We start from the raw sequence: 21255 nt of genomic DNA, 5'->3' as shown, positions 1-21255 counted from the left end.
AGTTTACTATGCACCTAAAACTCCCCCAAATTTGGTACTTAAAGGACACGGCCACCATGGTTTTACATGAGGCAGTGCTATGCTTCGATCAGCAGTGGGAAGTCTTAAGGCAGAAAAGTTACCAGGAATTTCCCTGAATGAGGAGGCTTGAACCCCTGCTCAGTAAACACACCTGCCCGCATCCAAACGTTGCGTCCTCCTGAGTAAACCCACCTGATGAGGGGATGGGCTATTTCAGCCTGGCCAAAGCCCAGGTGACCCTGTTTCTTCAAAAACCGGGAAACAGGTTTGGTGACTTCTGAAAACAGGAAGAATGCCTTTCTTTTTGAAAGCCAGGATATTTTGCCCAGCTGTTCAAATGCACTCAGAGAAAGCCTCTTACAACCTTTGGCTTTCGGAGCTGTGTCCCAAATTCCAGCCCCGAAAGGCCTGGCAGGCAGAGTGAACACCAGCCGACTCGTTCCCCAGACCTGGATTCTCTAGCACGATGCGCCTCGGTAGGCTGTGCCCCGTGCAACATCAGCCTGCAGGGAGCTGGGGTCTGGGCAAGAGGCCTACAGAGAGGCATGTGGGATCGGCTGTGGGCACACACAGTTCTCAAGAAGGGTCTGCTGCATTTATTAGAAGCTTGGCAGCAGATTCACTTGGAAGGGGTGGGGAGACCGGAGGTTGAGATGTTGCCGAGCAGACAAGTCAGGCCCACGGGACCAAGGAAAAGTCCAGGGGGAAGCCCCGAGAACTTTGATCCTGGTTACCTGGGAGGATGCTCACAAAATTAGGAAGCCGAAAGGAAGAAGCAAATATAACGGAGGGAAGCTGAGTTTGCTCTGGGTCACATCAGCTTTGAGGGGTCAGTAATGAAGTCCTCCCGGCAGTTGGAAACGCAGGTCTCAGGCTTGGGAAAGAAATCCGGTGCAGTGATGTAGATATGGGAGTTACCCACAAGAAGAATCCTGTCCTGCAAGAAACAACAGTGAGGCAGAGGAGAGCCAGGGACAGAATCGTGCCGAATACACCTTATTGTCAACTTTCCATAAACGTGTAGCTCATGGCAGAGCAAGAGCCAGCAGAGGAAATGGAAGAAGCCACGAGGGGTGAGCAGGGGTGGAGCGTCCCCGAGGAGAGCACGTCTGAAGAGTGGTGGGACGACGTGCAGAGAAGATTGAGGCAGGGTCCCTGGGGTGTGGGGGCAGGAGCAGGCTCGGACCCTAGGGGGTTGAGAGACAGGAGGGTGTCTGTCCGGAGCAGAAAGGAAGCTCCTCTCTCAGGAGGACTGTGATCAGGGATTTCACCCGTGGAGCAGTGTTGTCCTGCCAGGATGCTCCAGGGGCTGAAGAGGAGTGGGGGGTGACCGTGTGGGTGAGACAATGATTTGCAGCCCTCCCCCGGAGTGCACATCTTCATAGTAGCTTCACGGTGAGCAATCCTAAAACAAAAAAATGAGTAATAAATCTTTTCATCCTACCCACTCTTTGAAGCTGGTCATCCTTAAAAGAAAATCATAGGAATTCCTCAAAAAATTAAATCTAGATTTACCATGGCACCCAACAGTGTCCAATCCTAGCTGTATGTTCAGAAGAATTGAGAGAAACAGACCCAGACAGATACTTCTACACCCACACTCATAGCATCATTATTCACGGGAGCCAAAGGGTTTGGTTTGGAAGGAACCCCGTGCCCTCTGATGCGTGAATCATTAATGGATAAACAAAATGTGGTACATCGTACAATGGAATAATATCCTTAAAAAGAAGGGGATGCTAGGGGCGCCTGAGTGGTTTAGTCAGGTAAGCATCTGACTCTTCGTTTCGGCTCAGGTCATGATCTTGAGGTTTGTGAGTTCAAGCCCCGTGCCGGGCTCCAAACTGACAGCACGGAGCCTGCTTGGGATCTTCTCACTCCCCTGCACTTTCTCTCTCTCTCACACTAAATAAACTTTAAAAAGGAAGGATATGCTGATACATGCTACAACACAGATGCACCTTAAAGACATGCTAAATGAAATAAAAACCAGAACAAACAGTGTACAATTCCACTCATGAGCTACTTAGAGCAATCAGATTCAGAGAGACAGAAAATAAAACGGAGGTTGCCAACGCCTGGGGTTGAGGAAACAGCTAGTGTCCGGCTGTCCAGAGTTGGGCAAGATGAAATGTGGGGATGGGGGCGCCTGGGTGGCTCAAGTCGGTTGAGCAGCCAACTTCAGCCCGTCTTGATCTCACGGCTTGTGAGTTCGAGCCCCACATCAGGCTCTGTGCTGACAGCTCAGAGCCTGGATCTGCTTCGGATTCTGTGTCTCCCTCTCTCTCTGCTCCTCCCCCACTCATGCTCGAGCGGTGCCTTTTCGAGGTGCCTTTTCCTGGGAATGCAGACCGCACGGTGCACACATTCCGCTTTCTACCATGTTCCTCATTCTTGGAGCCTCTTTCATTTCCCATTATTGTTTCCCCATATCGCCCAGCTGCTCCGTGAGGTCGATGGGGCTCCCGACTGAAGCCATGGGAGGTGAAAACAGACTCATTACCTTTTTAAGTGACCCAGAAGGGGATGCGGTTGGCGATCATGCCAATCAGCCGGATGCCGTGGTTTTCCCCTGACGTGGAGGCCTGCGGTGGTTAAGCTCCTTGCTTCTCTGGCCTGGTTTGAATTTGGGACCGTGTTGGGAAATGCTAGAAAGGAGCCCTGAGGTTGGACAGCCTGTGTCCTGAGCTCATCGCACACCTGAGTACGTCCTGTACGCAGGGCGGGTGGGGACACTGCACCTCCCTCCACTCCCCAGAAACGTACCTCAACGACAGGCAATTTCTCCCAGCGTCCTCTCCCCTTGTGGTGGATGTAGGCCTTCGAACCTGGCATGAGCACACGTTCCACGTGGGTGCGCACACACACATCCACATCTGCCCTCCTGTCCTCTGTGCGCGTCGGCCCCTCCACACCTCCCCCCACCCGAAGTAGACATCTGTAGGCTGTTTCCCACGTGTACATAAGGAAGGGATCTGATTTCTATGTTATTTCCCAAGATAAGGCTGACTGCAGACCACGCCTGCAGTTATCTTATGGAGTAATAATGACTGTCCCCCAAGCGTTGTTCACAATTGCCTAATCCTTACCAGACCAGTCCCGTGGGGAGGTCTCCTGTCTTCACCGTAGGACATTTACTAGAGTCCGTGAAAACTGTTTTCCTTCTTCTAGAGCAAAATCAGCTGCCATGCCTTTTCTTGTGGAACATTCTTGTGTGATGTATCCCACTGCCTCCCAGGGTCCCTGCAGCGATGAGTTTGGTTGTGAGCAGGAAGTCTGGGTTACAACCCTGTGTCAGGAATCCTGACAGGCTTTACTCCAGCACAGTCCACCTGGCATCTCAGTTCCTCACGCACCTGCCTTAGCGCTTGGCCAGTCGTTTCTGTGCCACTTAGTCTAGACTGGAGCTCGGGAATGGTGTTGGCTTGGTTGAATGCCTGATTGTTTGCTTGTCAACTGCTTCATAACTGGTTAAGGCTCATTTTTATTGTGGTTTCAAATCCTTTTGTGCCTCATCTTCCGCAATGACTTTGAGATGGTTTACAAATGGAAAACAATGTAAGAAAAGGATAAAGACCTATAAAGCCGCACTGTCCAATATGGCAGCTACTAGCCACTGACAGCAATCTCAATTTAAAATAATCAAGGGGTTCCTGGGTGGGTCAGTTGGTTAAGTGTCCCTCCGACTCTTGATTTTGGCTCAGGTTGTGGTCTCACAGTGAGTTTGAGCCCCGCATTGGGCTCTGTGCTGACAGCATGGAGCCTGCTTGGGAGTCTCTCCCTCTCTCACTGCCCCCTGCCCTGCTCGCTCAAACACACACTCTCTCCCTCTCTCTCTCTCTCTCTCTCTCTCTCTCTCTCTCTCTCTCAAAATAAATAAACAGATTTGAATAATCTATTAAATTAAAGATTCATTTTCTCAGTAACACTGGCTACATTTCAAGGCTCATTAGCCTCATGTGGCTAGTGGCTATCATATTGGATGGCAGATATAAAACACGTCTTCGTCACCACAGAAAAAGATCTTTTGGACAATATTGGTCTAAAAATGAAGAAGAAATAGTACACATTACTATAAGAAACACAGGCCCTTGGACACAAGTTGCTGAAAATATCTATAAAACAAATGCGTGAAAATGCCTTGGTTTGGTTCATGGTAAATCTCGAAGAGTAGTAAGTTCATTTACGTCATGTCTCCAAGGGTCAAGGATTGATCTTTTGTAAAGCAGAAGGGGGTCTGGCAAATGTGGATGGACAGTGCTTTTACAAAGTCTGATTCACGTGCAGAGTCGTGGCATTAATATTAATAATCAAGTACCGTTAATGCGCATTTACTGTGGGCAGACTCTTGAGACACCTGGTACTGTTGTAAAGTTGGTGTTATTGATAAAAATTAAAATGACCACCAGGATTTTCCCATTTGCTCTTCAAAACCAGGTTGACCAACCCTTGGCCAGATCTGGCCTGCTACCTGTTCCTGCTAATAAAGTTTTTTTGGAACATAGCCACACGTGTTTTTTTTTGTTTTTTTTTTTTTACCCATTGTCTATGGCTGCCTTTCACAGGTGAATACTCATGACACAGACTGTGTGGCCTGAAAAGCCTACGGTATTTACTATCTGGCCCTTTATTAAAACTTGTTGATCCTTGTTGAAAAACACTTCCCTAGGTGTAGGTGTTATTCCCATTGTATGATTGGGAACATAAGGCCCAGAGAGGTGAGACCCCCGACATACAACCCATAAGTGACAGAGGTACAACTTGAACTTGGGTCTGATCTGATCCTCAGCTTGTGGCTTTGCAGCTGTGTTGTTGAGGCATAAGGCTTTACACCTGGAAAGTGGCTGAGAGTGCATCTGCCGTGGATTCCTCATTCTCTCTCTCTTTCTTTAATGTTTATTTATTTATTTAGAGAGTGCCTGGGCAGGGGGGCAGGGCAGAGAGAGAGAGAGAGGGAGAGAGAATCCTAAGCAGGCTCTTCACCGTCCGCACAGAGCCTGACGTGGGACTTGATCTCACAAACCATGAGATTACCACCTGAGCTGAAATTGAGAGTCAGTCACTTACCCAGCTGAGCCACCCAGGCACCCCAGATTCCTCATTCGTCACAGGAGAAAAGGAGAGTGTGCCTTGCCCTGGGCCACACAACAGGAACCCGGCAGAGCCCCAGCCAGCACCTGTGCCCCCAACCCTTGCATCCTTTCTTTCTGCTCCTGGCTTTGGGATGTCAGCTGTGCTCACCGAGAGGTCCTTCTGCTCCGGACACCCTCCTGTGCTGTTCTCTCAAAAGGGGCAGGAAGTACATGGCATCTGGCCAACACTGGCCCTGTGATGGCTTTGTCTACAGGAATATCACCTGTAGGGCTCAAATCTGAGAAAATGGATTCAGATTTTTTTCTAATCCACCAAGAGACTATTTAATGGTGAAGTGGCCACCACTGAGATGGTAATATCCGAGGGGACTCCTGTGGAATTTAGCTGTGTCGCAGCATATCCTCGGAGCCTCTCTGTCCACTCCCAAGGGATTGCAACAGAAACAACAGCAAGGCTCCTTCCAAGCCCTTACATACTTTGTTCCGTCCGCACGGTGCAAAGAGGCAGGTTCGGATGAGGGGACTCAGCCTCGGTCAATAGGGTGGATGGACAGCCTGCCCAGGTGGGAGAGTTAACGCTGGACTTGAACCCAGGCAGCATGGCCTCCAGGTCCTGCCCTCCATATCTTACTCAACCGCCTCTTAACCTTGTCCTTGGATTTGCTGACAGGGCCTTCTGCCCCCTCCCTGTGGAATTTCTCAGGGGCCTTAGTTTCGCACCAAATGTGCCGACTATTTACTGAGGGAACAAGAGGAGGAAGGAGAGTAGACCTTCCTCCACAGGCTACCTTTTCTCAAACCACATGGGCTGTCGGGCATTGTTCTCTTCAACAAGTATAAACTGCTAACTGCCTCCTTTCCTGTTTGGGTCTTAGGGAAGCTTTTCTATCTGCTTGCTCATTAACACATATATGTGACGTGCTAGGAACTTTTGAGGACCCGTATTTCACTATTCCACTACTCCCCGTGGTGGCTGGGAAATCTTGAGCGGTGGTGTTTTTGGCTCTGGCTGAATCGGACACAAGGTGGGTACACGGCTATGGGACCCTAGAGCAGAGAGCATCATCTGTGGTATCTCTTTCGCTCTGGTTTAGGTCAACAGAGATGTTAAGACCATTACAATCTGAGACGAGGCTCCTTCTGTATGTTACCGTCAGGAGGACTTTATTTTATCTCTTTGATTGAAAAAAAAGAATAGAGTTTGCTTGCCGATTTTGTTGGTGAGAGTTTTGGCTAACGTGAACTGAACATTCCCTGTGTTCCAGACACTGTTAAATGCTGCTCGTGTATCATGTCGTTTAATATTTACAAGCACATCATTAGGTAGATACTGTTGTTATCTCCTTACCTCACAGGTGAGGAAATGAGGCACAGAGAGGGTGAGTTGCTTGGCAGATGTCACACAGCTGGTTAAGGGCACGACTGGATTTTGAAGCCAGCTGGTCTGCTGTCACTATGCCTTTAGCACCAGAGGCTTTAGGCGTAACGTTTAGAGGGGAAGAACTCCAAAGAAGCTGGTTCGTTGCTGTTCACTTGTAACTAACCTGAGAACAGCTTCTGGCCCCTGGGAAACCCCAGCCCCAGGCATGATCTGAAATAGCCCCTGCCTGCCCCCCTGTGCTGCTCATGCTGTTCAGGCTGTTCCTGGCCACACACGTGCACACACACACACGTGCACACGTGATGGGGTAAAGATGTGACACATTCTTTTCCTTCCAAGTCACACATTTGGGGCTCTGGTGGCAGGGCCATCTCTCTACTTCAGAACCTTGAGCTGTGTGTGTGTGAATCCCCGTGTCCACAGACTTGGACAAATATTTATTGCGTCCCTATTATAAATCAGTCATTCTCCTCAATGTTCAGTGAACAAAACACGACACAGTTATCACTCTCCTAGAGCTTGTATTCTGGTTTCATCCTTCTCTCTGTTCTGTGTCCAGGAGGCAGCCAGACCAGCCGGATAAGATTTGAAAGGGGTGTCCTTGTGGGGGAGGGGTACTTAAGAGTGCCTGCTCTCTTTCCTACTTAGGCCACGCCAAGAGATCAGGGGGCCTCTGACCCTTTTCTCAGAACAGAAATCCCTGTCCGTATTCTAGAGGTGTTAAAAATGATAGCTTTAAGACTGGCCACATTGCTATGAGAAAGCACCTTGTGGGGCACCTGGGTGGTTCAGTCGGCTGAGCGACCGACTTCGGCTCAGGTCATGATCTCACGGTTTGTGAGTTCAAGCCCTGCGTCGGGCTCTCTGCTGACAGCTCGTGGCCTGGAGCCCTGCTTCGGGTTCTGTGTCTCCCTCTCTCTCTGCCCCTCCCCCTCTCATGCTCTGTGTCTCTCTGTCTCAGAAATAAACATTAAAAAAATTTTTTTAATTAAATAATAAAAGAAAGCACCTTGCATTTCTACAACATCTTACAAAACACTGTCTGTTAAATTGTCTCATTTGACAAAACAATCTTGTTGCCTTCTGCGCATCTTCCACCCCACCCCCCATGGAAAATGAGCTCTGAAAGGTGGTTGGTATAAAACCAGGTAGGACTACACCCCATTTCTTGCTTTCCCTGGAGCCCATGAACCTGGGGGCAGGGAGGTAGCTGTAAACATGTTCTCTTTCTGTCTAGAACGATGCTGTCAAGTAGCACTTTCGGCAGTGATGGAAATACTCTGTGTCTACGTTGTTCAGTAGTAGCCACTGGCCGCATGTGGCTGGTGAGCACTTCACATAGGGCTCGTATGGGTGAGGAATTGAATTTTAAAAGTTCATTTTAAGCGGAGTTAAGATGTAAGCAGCCATATGTGGATACTATACTGGGTGGTAGTTTTAGAGGCTTTAAAGGGGAAAGGACTCTGGAGTGGAAGATAGGAGAATGCAGCCTTCCTTTCCAGTCATGCGTGAGTGTCACAGCACCTGACGTTCCTCTCCATCCACTTCCCTGGAATTCAGAATCTTTGAGATCGTTGTCAAAAGCCAAGACTCGGGGTGGTTCTCTGAGTGCCGCCCCCCGACCCTTCAGCAAAATCAGGCTACTTCTTGTGTGTCACAGCTTTAGTTTGACGATTTTCATTGGTTTAAAAAAATAAGACCATGCAAAAAGTGTTTAAAACCATTGCTGTCAAGGTAAACAGCAGTGAAACTCATTGGAGACAAGGCAGTGTGGTCTACCTAGAAAACAGCCTGGAAGCATAGGCAATGGAGGAAAGTTTTGAAAAATTAGCATAAACAATGGAAAAGAATTTATGGGGTATACCTGTATACCATGCGGGGGGGGGGGGTCACTTACACACTTATTTATATAAATTTAAGTTTAAAATTTTATGTTTGATTCAAAGCCAAGAAAGACACTACAAGGACACTGAATTCATTATATTCTGCCCCAGCTGGCTTTCCACTGTCCACCCAGGGTTCCAGGGACAATGATGTTGGTGACTGTTTCCTGTTAACCCATGAGTAGCATGACATGTTCTCAGTCACATGTGGGAGCTAGTTTTCCCTGAATTATCTGCCTTGTTCCTGACTGGACAGCCCACTGTGCTTTGAGACCAAGCTGCTTTCCTAGAAAAAGGAAAACAGTTTTTCCAATCACCTGAACCGCAGGCGGGTTTCTGCTGGAAAGCACTTGAGAGCGAACATTCTCTAGGCCGCTGATGAGTTTTAAATGGCTTTTCTGTTCCCCTGCATTTTCATGTGTGGCTCATGAACAGGACTGAACCCAGGTGACCACTTCAGGTCTCATCTGGGTGCTATCAAGCCTGCCCGTGAGTGGGGCTGTGACTTGTGCTCCTCTTATTAAACGGGACCTGGCCTTAAACCCAGAAGAAAAGCTGATGTAAGCATCTTAGCATTGTAACTGACGGGCATGATGTCGCCAAGAACGGGAGGCATCTGCCAGCTGCAGGTACCGCTCAGAGAGTGAATCCCTTATCTGTAGCTACCAAAGGGAAACACTCAAGCGCCATGTGCCTAGTGAGGATGCCTCCGGCCCGAACGTCTTTCTGGGGATGTGAATTAAAATTCAAATGAATCGGATTTTCTTCTCCAGGGATCTCAAAGGATATTGGAATCCATCAAAGAATATTGAAATCAACATAGATTACCTGTGGCTAATATATATGTTAGATGTGTGTAGTATATATAATATATAAACATAATGAATAGAAAAAAAGATAAATATCTAAATATTAGGTATATGATATAAATATAAATACAATGTATTACTCTGGCTAAATTGTTTGCGTTGAACCCAGCCACCGTCCCTCACCCACACGTTCATGGAAGACATGTCTTTATTCATTTACTTATTTATACATTATCTTTCTACTTACACGTATACACAAATACATATGATCACATACCGTTTTCATTTAAGATCCTAGAAACCACAGGGACTAGTAAGAGCAAAGATGTGATGTCTGATTTGCAAATGAGGCCTGAGAATGAGGCTCACAAAAGTTCAGTCCATCTTGCGGGGTCAGGGAGCGCCCAGACACAGAGTGAGGTGGGAGGGCCGCCCCCCAGCTCCAATCGGCAGTTGGCTTTATGTTTCAGTCTAATGAGATGATGCTTCATTTGTCGGGAGGAGAAGGGAAGGGCTGAGTGGTAAACATGCTTGCATTAATACTAGGCTACTCGAAATGCCCAGTGGGTCAGTCACTACCTGCTTTCCATGGTAAAGAATCTCAGACACTCGACTGAAGCCAGGCCTGATGTCCCGCTCCCCAGAAAACACTCACGGTTGGGAGATGGGATCCTGGGGTGCGTAGTACCATGTGGGATAGCTGGGGGTTGTATCACCAATGCATGAGACCGTGGACATGCTGTAGACTGTCCTAGGGTTCCATGAAGATTTCATGTTGACCCGGGATTGGGCGTGGGAAGGAGGGGAGCAGAGTGGTGATCTCTCCCATTGGCCTTGCCCACCTGCACCTACTGTCAGTGTTGTATTTCCCGACAGTCAGAGTCAAAGCCCTCAGGTGCAAGGGCTCCTTGTGCCCCTTGGAGACAGCCTCGTTACTGGCCTCTCCCACAGAGAACTGGCCCTTCTAGCCTTTTCCTCCTCTTCGTGGTCTGTCTGCTGCAGAGTTAGTGACCAGCTCACATAGTCGTGAGTAAAGTGTCTACCGAGGGGCAGGAAGACTTGGGAGATTCATGGTGGGGGGTGTGGGGGTGTGTTGGGCCCAGCGCTGAGCTAACGTGTCGTTGCTCCAGGGAGTGTATTAATCATGGTGCGCGGGGCAGAATTTAGCTTCTGGGAAGCTTCTGAGTACATGGGTTTCCAAAGTGAAATTGTCAAAAGAATTTTCAGCTTTGTTGCCGCGCGGTAATTACACGGACAACAACTATGTGGCCCTGTCTTCTAAACAAGGACCCTTTTCTTGTGAGGTTAACATCCAGAGGATGTTCTGGAAGAATTATAATTACTTTTTTCATGTTCTTAATAATAAAATGACCTTTTAGTTCTGAATAACAAAGCAAATGCTTTGAACTTGTGGATTTGGTGGCATTAACATGCAAAGGAAGTAAAAACATGACAGTATTTCTATAGGAAGCAGCAGTTTTGGTTTGCCCTATTCTCATGGACTGGCGCCATGTTCTGGAACCACACAGGGGTTGGGACTGGCCATGTGTGCTACTGAGGGGGGAGGTCTCGGGAGGCGGGCAGCGCTGCCTGGACCGGATGCATTGACTTCTGGGGCCCCAGCCTTCTGTCCCCACACCACCTAGAGCTGGCCCTGTTTGAATTTATCCACATCACTGTCTTCCCCAGGGCACAGGGCACTGTGCTATTTCTAAAATGAAAGTAAAGATGCCAAAGACAGAGAAACAGGACTCTGCTAGCCAGCTGATGCGGGAAAATGTCCCCTTGAGTTTGGGGCTTTAACATCAGTACGTTTTCTTTTAACAGTGGGAAGAAGGATGTGCAGTCAATAAAATCTGACTTCCACTTACATGCTCCACCCCACCCCCATGTCGCTTCCCAGCACTTCATTTTCCCTTGGGCGTTATCTGTGAGAAGGAGGAAATTGCTTGTTATTAATAAAGCCCCCCCCCCCCCCCCCCCAGTTCTCCCCTTGCCCATCCAATCCGGAGGACTCTGGCTAAAATATCTAAATTATGTCCTTTGAACCAACTAAAGACCTTCCTTAACTGCATTTGTCAAATGGTATGCCCATTTGAAAGTTTTGGGATCACTTACATAAGTTTCAGGTCATATCTACATACCCACAAATCGAGTTTCAATTGTGCCTTGCCTTCTCTTATTAATGTGTGGCATTTAGTCAAAATCAGGACATTCTGGCTCAGTAGCTTTTTTTGTTCAGGTGTTGGAGCGGGGGTGGGGGGGTGAGCAGCGGGGAAAGGGAAGGGGAGCTTTCCAGCTCCTTCCAGAGCATCATGTGATGGTGAAGGTGCAGGCTTGAAGGAGGGGTTCTATAAAGCAGAAAGCTTCCGTTTGAGGCCAGAGCTCCCTTCTCCAAGTGTATAAGGAAGAGAGCAACCAGTAAACTCTCAACTAAAAGTAGGCACACATCAGGATCAACAGAATGGCCAAACAATAAACTTCTCAATAGAGATTGGATTAATAACCATTTGCTAAAATTCCGGAGATGCCTCCACCCTGCGGTTGACAGGGCAGAATAATATGCGGTGATTAGCAATAGACTGAGCACCGTCTCTAAAGCAGAGCCTGGGTTTAAGTCTGTCACTTAAACATTCTCCGGTGACCCCATTTTGGGAGGAATTTGATCCACTGAGTGGGGGATAGAAGAGACAGACAAGGGAGGATACCTGACGTTCCCGGCTTGAGCGGGGGGCAGAACAGTTACATCATCAAGGGGGTTAACATAGGAAGGGGATTGAGTTTGGGCAGTAAGATAATTAACTCTGGAACCTCTTGAGTTTGAGATACTTGCAGGGTCATTCATGTAGAACCCTCTGGTGGGTGTAAGAAATACAGTCCCTGGGTCATTTGGACAAGGGGCATTTGGGTACAGATCTGGCATCATGCATAGAACCCGTGGGGAATCCAGGGATTATACAGGAAGAAGTAGGAAGTGAAGAGAGCACATAAGCACAGATGCGTTCCCAAAGAACACAGACCTCTCAGGAGTAGCCTGAAGAGGGGGAGGTGGCCACGAGGACTGAGAACTGACCTCCAGAGGCCTCCCAAAGCTGGAGAGCCAAGTGCCTGGAGTTTGGGGCCCCCAGGCCCAGAGAAGCTGCCTAGGGGCAGGGTTTAGGCAATTAGAAGGTTGGTGGTATTCCTTCACAGAAGCACTTCAGGGAGTGGAGGACAGAATCCAGACTCAATTGGAAGAGGAGCAGTGATTAAGGCAATCTGCCAACACCCTTTGTTTGGGCAGCTGAGAGGAAGCAGAAGGATTGGGGAATTCTGTGTGGGGGGAGGGGAAAGGAATACAATAAAGAAAGCGCCCAGAAGCCGACCCAGGCTGGGAGCATAAGTATGTTGTCTGTCCCTTTATTCCGGAGCAGCTTTAACTACCCCGTGGGTCTGGGTGCTCTGTCTCCCTGGTGATGTAATCTACGTGTCTGCTGAGTTAGAACCAGGGGAATGTGTCATTTCACTGCCTCCTGCGGGAAGCCCCGAGCTGGGGCTCTCACTTCTGACTGGAAGCCCCATGCCCGGATTTTTACCTTTTTTCTTTTTCATGCATCCCTCTCATTTAAGTTAGCTTCTAGCTCTCCTGAACAGTTCGTTTGAAGATATTAGCCATCAGTGGGTAAATTCACAGATACACACCGGTGCCATGGTTGGAGGGGCGTGGGCTGGACCCCCTGGACTCAAGTTCAGGCCCATGGTCTCACGATAGCTGACATTAGGCAAGCCGCGTGGTTTCTTTGTGCCTCGGTTTCTTCAGCTGTTTAATGGTGCTGATGATGGTACCTGCCTCATAAGGCCGTCATGAGGGGTAGATGAACTAGTGCTTATAATGTGCTCAGCACAGTGGACCGTGCTTAATAACCACCTACCGTTATTGATATTCCTTTCCTCTCTGCTGCTTAAGCTCTTAGCTTATCAACATTGGCTACAGCCCAGAGCCATAAGAAATGAGAATACAGTAGACCCAAAACTCTGCTGAAAGGGCCCACATCTCTGTCATCTTTCACCCAGCATCTCTGGCTGGGGGGAGTCTGGAACCTCCCTTCCCTGCCCCTCTCTGTACCTGGGACACCCATCCTGCCCACTTCTGCCCCTGTTCCCACCTCCACACATGGGGCTCCTGTACCTCCTCAGTTATGTTTTTCTTTTCCCCAGGGCTGTCCACGCAGCTCTTTGTCTGCTTTAAGCTCAGGGCTCTTGGGACCAGAAACCTTGTCTGTTAGTGATTTCCAAGCTCTTGTAATGACGCCCAAATCACCCAAGCGTGAATGGGGAAAAAATTTGAAATGAAACCAAATTAAAATGATAGCACAATGGTTCTTCCCTGTCTCTTTCGAAGTACAAGGGGAATTCTTTGCAGAAGAATGGGGTGATTTCATAGTCTCCTTCCGGCGCTAACATTGTGTGACGCCCGGAGAAGGGAGAGGTACAAATAATAGGGGATTGGAAAGGAAGGCATAAAGCTTGCTGTTTTGTGATCTGAGGCCAGATGTTTTCCGGTTATGTTTCCACTGCTAATGCTTTTGTTTCCAACCCCTTTGCCTTTGCTTTCAGGGAAGGCCGCTCAAATGCCCACATCAGAGGGGATTACCAAAGAATCGGAGATGTCCTACTGAAGAACATTCAGGGTATGAAGGTGAGCTGCTTTGGGATTCCGGTGGAACGAGTTTCCTAGGGAAAACCAGGCTGGGCCTCTCGGAGGCCTGGGCTTCAATCCCAGTGCATAACCACACATGACCTGATTTGACTAAATACAGGTAAATGCAGGGTGAATTCCTCTGTCCTCGCAGACAATCGTGTTTGGAAGGAAAATGCAGCCCCTTTGGGGGAAGTACTTGTAGTACTTTTCCTCCTTAAAAGCTCTGTGCTGTAATCAAAACAATAGGTATTATCTGAATAAATCATTCAGCACTCATTTTAAAAAACGATGGGGGCGCCTGGGTGGCTCAGTCGGTTGAGCGGCCGACTTCAGCTCAGGTCACGGTCTCACGGTCCGTGAGTTCGAGCCCCTCGTCGGGCTCTGGGCTGATGGCTCAGAGCCTGGAGCCTGCTTCTGATTCTGTGTCTCCCTCTCTCTCTGCCCCTCCCCCGTTCATGCTCTGTCTCTCTCTGTCTCAAAAATAAAAAAAAAAAAAAAAACAAAAAACGATGTAGACAAAACATGGTTTGGTCGACTGAACATTGCACTTTTCATCAGTCGTTTTGGCTTCTTGTAAGTGTGACGAAAACATTGGATTTAGAGCCAGGTAGGAATTCTAATCAATCCTATGACTTGAAGTCACTGTACCAGGCAAAGACATTTCTAACCAGCCAGCAATATCTGCAATGATACAAGAGTAAGAGTATACCACCAGACATACTGAACCAATATTCTACCTCATTTTTGAAATCTGCCCCATCTCTTAGCAGTGAAATTTTCATTTTTACATTTTCATCTTAATCTATTAATGCCTTTAACATAGAATATTTTAATTCACAGTTTACCTTTTGAAGACAAATACCTCTCTATTTACATTTTAAAGTGATCTTCCTACATTTCAACTGGCCCAACAAAGCCTCTCTAATACCTTTACTAATAACTCAGAGCAACCCCTAAAGAAGGAAGGTTGCTCCTGCTACCATTTCCCCCCATCCAACCAACCATCCATCCACCTCCCCCATCCCTCCCTCCAGGATTAGCTGAGCACCCACAATGTATAAGACACTTGTACAATAAAAGTTACTGTTGGAGTTTGAATTAATTCCCAAGAATCTTACTAAGTTGTTTAAGGCTTTATTTTTCCCCCTTAGAATGATCTATCTCATGAGGCAGGACAAGGGGATGGTGGGGCGGGGGGTGGTACACAGAAAAGACAAGATCTAAAGCCACTCCAGAGATTTCCTGTTTCTCTTAACAAAGATCAAGATACTATTTAACAGGCCTTGAGCACACTTTTTTACAGTCTTCAAAAAGCAACACTGCCCTCTGGGCAAGACAAGAGAGAGGCCATGAAAGCTATCCGGATTGCAGAATCCCATGCAATAAATGCAAAGAATTATCTAAGATGTTCTACAGCCACAGTGTTTTTAATGCTTTAAGTAAGGCTGATCCACAAAACTCAGATGTAACAGTTACAGACCTCCTTGTGCTTTCCATAGTATTTTTTATTAGTGTATTTTCTTTTCTAAAGCAGTTTTAGGTTTACAGAAAAACTGAGCAGAAAGCCCACAGAGATGTCCTATGTGCATACTTGTGCGTATACACACACACACACACACACACACACACACACACACACACAGTGCCCTGGTACTAACATCTTGCATGGGTGTGGGATCTTTGCTACAACTGATGAGCATTATTATTATCTAAATCCATAGTTCCCGTTAGGGATCACTCTTGGAGTGGTACATTCTGTGGGGTTCTGCCAAATGCAGAATGTCATGTACCTGCCATGACAGGATGACACAGGACAGGGTCACTGGCCTAAAATTCCTCCAGGCTCTGCCTGTTCATCCCTCCCCTCCCCCACCCCCTGGCAACCCCCGACCCTTTCCTGTCTGCATAGTTTTGTCTTTTCCAGAATGTCCTATAGTTGGAATCACACAGCAGGCAGCCTTATCAGACTCTTTAACACTTGTTAAAGATATTCTTTTTTTCTTTTTTTTGTAACATGTTTTTGTTACTGTTGGACTTTCCAGTTATTTTCCTATGTCCGCCTGTTTTTTTGGCCCAGTTGGGTTTTCCCTCTTTTCTCTCAGTATTCCCTTCATCTGAGATGGCAGCTGACTCTGGAATGACATGGGTTTGAACTGCGTGGGTCCACTTACATGTAGAACGTTTCCCATAAATACAGGATACCATGAATGTATTTTGTCTTCCCTGTGATATTACATATACCACTATATGTTAATCAATGTTAACCATAAGGTTTCTAGTCAACATTAGGCTATTATTAATAGTTCAGTTTTGGGAGAGTTAAAAGTTACATGCCGATTTTTTAAAAAAATATATTTTTTTCACATTTATATTTATTTTTGAGACAGAGCACGAGTGGGGGAAGGGCAGAGAGAGACATACACAGAATCCAAAGCAGGCTCTGGGCTCTGAGCTGTCAGCACAGAGCCCGACGCAGGGCTCGAACCCACAAATCGTGAGACCATGACCTGAGCCAAAGTTAGATGTTCAACCGACTGAGCCACCTAGTCACCCCTAAATGCTGATTTTTAATTGCGTGGGGGAGTCAGTGCCCCTCACCCCAGGGTTGTTCAAGGGACAGCTGTATAATCCTGCCCAGGGAGGGCTCCTGCCTTCACAGACTCCCTTCAAGGAGGCTTGGACTCCACCATGGGCCTCCAGAGACGGCAGTTGGAGACCTGCCAGCCCATTCCTTGCCCCCCTTGGGGACAGTCCCCAGCATCACCAGCTGTCCTTTGTGCCTCGTCCACGGAGAGCTGACAGGCAGTGGTACCCACCCTCCTCTCTGTTCACCTAGTGCCTGAGACCTCCTAGAACATACCTGATTTTCGCTCAGAGCAGCTCTTTCTCCTCAGTCTGGTGAGTTGGCATTTTTGTGGTTAGTCAGCTTCGTCGGCTGTGCTGGCATTTGAGTTCCTGTGCGGATGCCATGAGCATATTTATAGCATGGAGCTCCGTGCAAGCAAAATAAAAATAGGTGGAGAGGCTCAGAGAGCCACTGGCTGCCGTTTTTAGCATTTGTTTGGGTTGCTTTTTCTTCTGGTGGTTATAGCTGGTTTTAAAGAATTTTTATGAAGTATGAAGGAGAGCCAGCAGAAGGTTCGAGAGACGTAGAAGCTCAGGATAGCACTCTTGTCCAAAATGCTTACAGCGATCTACAGCTTGCAGTGTCCTTCCTGTCCCCCACCCCCACAGACCCCTGTGTTTTTACCTGCATTGGCAGGGGCTCAGCCAGACTGGGGTGGTTCCCAGACCCTCCACTCATGACCATGACCGAGGGAGCTGGGCCAGGGGCTCCAATCCCTGCCTGAAAGTCAGATACCCAAATTAGGATCTCTTGCTTATGCCGCAAACTTCCAACTGGAGACATCTGCTCAGATGCACAAAGGCACTTCAAAACCCACCCAAAGATCCATCTTTCATCCAGGCTGGGACCTTCACTCGACCCATCTGTCTCCTCAGGTGCCCACCTCCTGCCCCCCTCTCCTCCTTCAACTTCTCCCACCTTACTCCTTCTGGCTCTCAGCTGGCTGTCTGCTGGAGGACCCGACCAGCTTCCTGGTGTTGCCCTGCCTCCCGGCGAGCCGTCCTCCCAGTCAGCACGGATGGTACCGCCAGACTGCCGAGGCTCACGACCCTCCTGTGTCTCTCTGGCGGGTAGAATACAGTCCAAACCCAAACCTGACAAAGGCCTTCGTGTTCTAGCCCTGGATGATCTTTCCAGGCCCTTCCCCGTGTCCTTCACATGCTTCTCTGTGCTCCAGTGACCATGAACTCACCTCTCCAGGCACTCAAGGTTCTTGCAAGACTCCTGCCTTGGCTGGGTGCATGCATGGTTGTTTTTTCTTGTTTTGTTTTGTTTTGTTTTGTTTGAAGTGACCTCTACTCCCAACGCGGGGCTCCAGCTCACAACCCCAAGATCGAGGGTCACATGCTGCCAACTGAGCCAACCAGGCACCCTTCATTTGCTCATTAAGGCATGCAGGCAGCAGACATTTACTGAGTGCCTATGTGTGTATCAGGCCCCGAGGATGCAGGAGCACAACCGATGTACACTCTTAAGGTCAACTCGGGAACAGCGCATGTGGTAACACGGCCTGGAGCTGCACGTGTACACACACGCATGGGGGCACATTTAACTGGTAGAGTCCAAGTAAACTCCGGATCGTACCAGTGTCAATTTCCTAGTGTTGATGTTGTGCTATAGTTACACGAGATGTTAGCCCTGGGGGAGGCTGGGTGCAGGACCTCCCTGTACATTCCTGTGTAAGCTCCTACGAATCTGTATTTCAAAATAAAAGTAGTCACTAAACCCAGCAGGGGACACCACGTGACAAGGGCTGAGATGGACACATACGGCAGAAGTACAGAAGATAGAGGAGTCCCTAACTGGTGGAGGCGGGTGGGTGTTGAGGGGGTTGCTGAGGCCGGGCAGGGCTCCTAAGGGGCGTGTCATGTGCAGAGGCTCTGGGCATGAGCCGGGCAGTCAAGTATAGGTTGTTCAATTTGCTCACCTGGGGTGAGGTGGCAAGAAGCACATGGAGTGGGGGGAGGGTTATATCCTAAGGGCCCCATGTGCCCTGCTGAGGACTCTGGAGGCGTGGAGGGGTGAGGCGTGGAGGCAGAGGTCCCGATGGAGACACCACCACAGTAGGTTGGGGTTGGCGGGGGGGGGGGGGGGGGACACAAAGCCAGAACCAGGGCAGTGACTGTGCAGAGAAAGATGGTAACAGCCTTGACGTTTTTAGGAGGTAGAATCAGAAGGACTTGGTGAAGGATTCAAAAAAAAATGGAATCCGGAATGTCTTCCTGGTTTTTCCGTCCTGGATAACCAGCTGGTGGCGGCATCCATCCTCAGGTTACAGAATCATGGGGCGGCCCCACTTGAGGCAGGTGGTGTTGGGTTTCCACCTGGACTCACCGCGTTTCAGGCTCTTTGTGAAGCCTTTGGGGAGCGTGGAAATGTAGATGTGGGGTGGTCAGCACATGGACGGCAAGCCCACTCCCGGGAAGGAAGTCTTGAGGACAACTGCTGTTCTCTTGTCCTAGATGTTCTTGTGCCATCTTGTTACCCTTACCTGTAAGGTAAGGGAATCTACCCTTACCTTGCGATTCCCCACCTCCTGTAAGGACATAATTCCTCCTTTAATGCTCTATTCTCAAACCCTCTATCCTCTTACCCTCGTCAGTCTCTGCCACCAGCTATTACAGGAAGGGAATATTCAACAGCATGTGTTAAATATAGTAAAGCAGACTTTATTCAGGACCATTGGGACTGGGTAGGGTCCACTGCTGTGGGGGAGAGAGACTGGGCTCAACTCTGAATACAGCGTGGGCAAGCGGGGACTTCTAGCCAAGGGGCGGGGTGGGGGTCAGAGGATGGGAAGGTACAAAGAGGAAACATCGGGGATAAATCGGGTTCTGGCTGAACCAACCAGACAGGATTCTTTGCTGAAGGCAGGGTGATCGCACATCACCTGGGGATGGTAAGAGATGAGGAACCCAATGTCAAGGGTGGCCAGACGTCAAGGGCCGGGGGTTCCAGTTAGGCTTAGTGGGATTTTTGCTAAAACTGGCTTTTCATAAGGAAGCTCCCAGACCAGTCAAGGAGAAGCCTCAGGAGCCTGCAGAAAACATGGTCAAGTAAAGTATCTTTGTCAGACCCCCATAGAGTAGGCTCTGTGTCTAATTCTCACCCAGCGCTCCGGAATGGAGCAGGGCAGGTGGCTCATGGCAGATGCTTCCTTACTGAGAAGCAGAAGGGAGGCGTTTAACAGAAATGCGTAGCTGTAACTATATGACACCTATTGAATTGGCCCTGGGCTCTTCTGACATTTAGAAGGAAAGCACAGCCCCCTGAAGGAGCTCCTGTCTATTAATTCCCCTCAGTTTTGCCAGCCTCACCTCTAATATGGCATATACGTCTCCTATGCCAATTAAAACGCATAATGCTTCCCTAGAGGTTTTTTCTTCATCCCGAGAGCCTAACGGAAATAATGAAATCAATAGCGAATGGGAAAGCTCGAAGTAGAATGAAAGGAAGCCACGAAAGGCCAGGGTGATGTTCACTTCTGAGAGTCGGGCCCGGTGGAACGCGTGTGCGCTCGTGTCTCGCCCCCACCAGCAACTGGCGGCTCACCTGTGGAAGCACAGTGAAGCTTTGGAGGCGCTGGAGACGGGCATCAGGAGCTCGCGGCGGCTGGAGAGCCTGTGCAGAGACTTTGAGCTGCAGAAGGTGTGCTACCTGCCGCTCAACACCTTCCTCCTGCGCCCGCTGCACCGGCTCATGCACTACAAGCAGGTCCTGGAGCGCCTGTGCAAGCACCACCCGCCCAGCCACGCAGACTTCAGGGACTGCCGCGGTGAGCGAGGGGCGGGGCCTGCCGCAGGGAGCGAGGGGCGGGGCCTTGCGATCACGTGGCGGGGGGGGGGGGGGGGGCGCGTGCTGCTTTTTAGCACAGGGCCCAGCACTTTCTGTTACCTCTTGGTCTTTCCATAACGGAAGTGATAACGGTCATTAGGACCTCTCTCCTCCTTTGGTCCTGGGTAGTTTAGCGCAAAGAACCCTGGGGAAGGCCCACTTAGAGTCGGCTCCCCCACCCCCACTAGGAAGCATCCCTCTCCCTAGGTGGTTGAAACCTTTGACCCTCCTGGGATCAGCTACGGAAAACAGCCTGTAATAAGTGCTTCAGCTAATTACCGCTGGGCGTCTGTCATGTGCCAGTCACCTTAAGAAGCACCTCACCTGATTCATTCTCTCTCTCTATCTCCCCTTGCTCACTTGCTCTCTCTCTCTCTCAAAAACAAAAAGAAGAGCCTCACCTGTATTGACTCATAATTTTCACGACCAGCCTACAAAAGGCAGGGGTGAGCTCATTTTACATATAGAGGCTACTGAGACCAGAGAGGTTAAGGAACATGCCCAGAGTCACACAGCTAGAAAGCAAATGACTTGGAACCTAAACCCAGAGCCCACATGCTTGACCATCCTATCCTTCTGTCATGACGATATTACCCACTGTCACTCACTCAGCCCTGGGCCAGGTATCTTACCAATATTAACACCTTGACTCCTTTAATAACCAACAACTCCAACCACGATAAATATTGTTTCCCCACTTTACAGATAAGATACCTGGGCCACTGCTATCTCTCTCTTATTATAAACGCCTCCCATCTGTGTTCTCTTTTTCTAAATGCACCTCTTACTGTTTTGTTTAAAACCTGGGTAACACCAGATTCCCTCGGGCTACCGTCAAAACTTCCTGTTGCCCCTGAACAACATCGAGCACCTGCTGTGTATTGGGCATATGAAAGTGAATGACGCAGATGTGGCCCCCACGCATGG

General features: G+C 48.9%; 1 protein-coding gene and 2 long non-coding RNA genes across 7 annotated transcripts in view; 1 reads left to right on the top strand and 2 right to left on the bottom strand.

Annotated features, from left to right (window-relative positions):
- Positions 1 to 21255, top strand: part of FARP1 (FERM, ARH/RhoGEF and pleckstrin domain protein 1) — a 294494-nt gene that overhangs the window by 257468 nt on the left and 15771 nt on the right. For all 4 annotated transcript variants that reach the window (XM_019444039.2, XM_019444038.2, XM_053893079.1 and 1 more), the window contains exons 17-18: positions 13784 to 13865; positions 20032 to 20269. In XM_019444039.2, coding sequence (XP_019299584.1) covers positions 13784 to 13865; positions 20032 to 20269 — 320 coding nt within the window. The remainder of the gene's footprint in view (positions 1 to 13783; positions 13866 to 20031; positions 20270 to 21255) is intronic.
- On the bottom strand, positions 96 to 17199 carry LOC109264135 (uncharacterized). 2 transcript variants are annotated; one of them, XR_008418855.1, is made up of 3 exons: positions 16729 to 17199; positions 2525 to 3549; positions 96 to 1426 (listed from the first exon to the last, which is right to left on the bottom strand). It is a non-coding gene; the product is annotated as an uncharacterized LOC109264135 (long non-coding RNA). The 2 variants fall into 2 exon arrangements; XR_008418858.1 differs by having other exon boundaries at positions 3111 to 3549.
- On the bottom strand, positions 18630 to 20036 carry LOC109264137 (uncharacterized). Its single transcript, XR_002078597.2, has 2 exons — positions 19812 to 20036; positions 18630 to 19531 (listed from the first exon to the last, which is right to left on the bottom strand). It is a non-coding gene; the product is annotated as an uncharacterized LOC109264137 (long non-coding RNA).

Source organism: Panthera pardus, unplaced genomic scaffold (assembly GCF_024362965.1).
Source record: "Panthera pardus isolate Hobbes unplaced genomic scaffold, ASM2436296v1 HiC_scaffold_1, whole genome shotgun sequence".
Taxonomy (NCBI): Eukaryota; Metazoa; Chordata; class Mammalia; order Carnivora; family Felidae; genus Panthera; species Panthera pardus.
The sequence above is the reverse complement of the archived record's forward strand: the minus strand, read 5'-3'. Positions and strand labels throughout refer to the sequence as shown.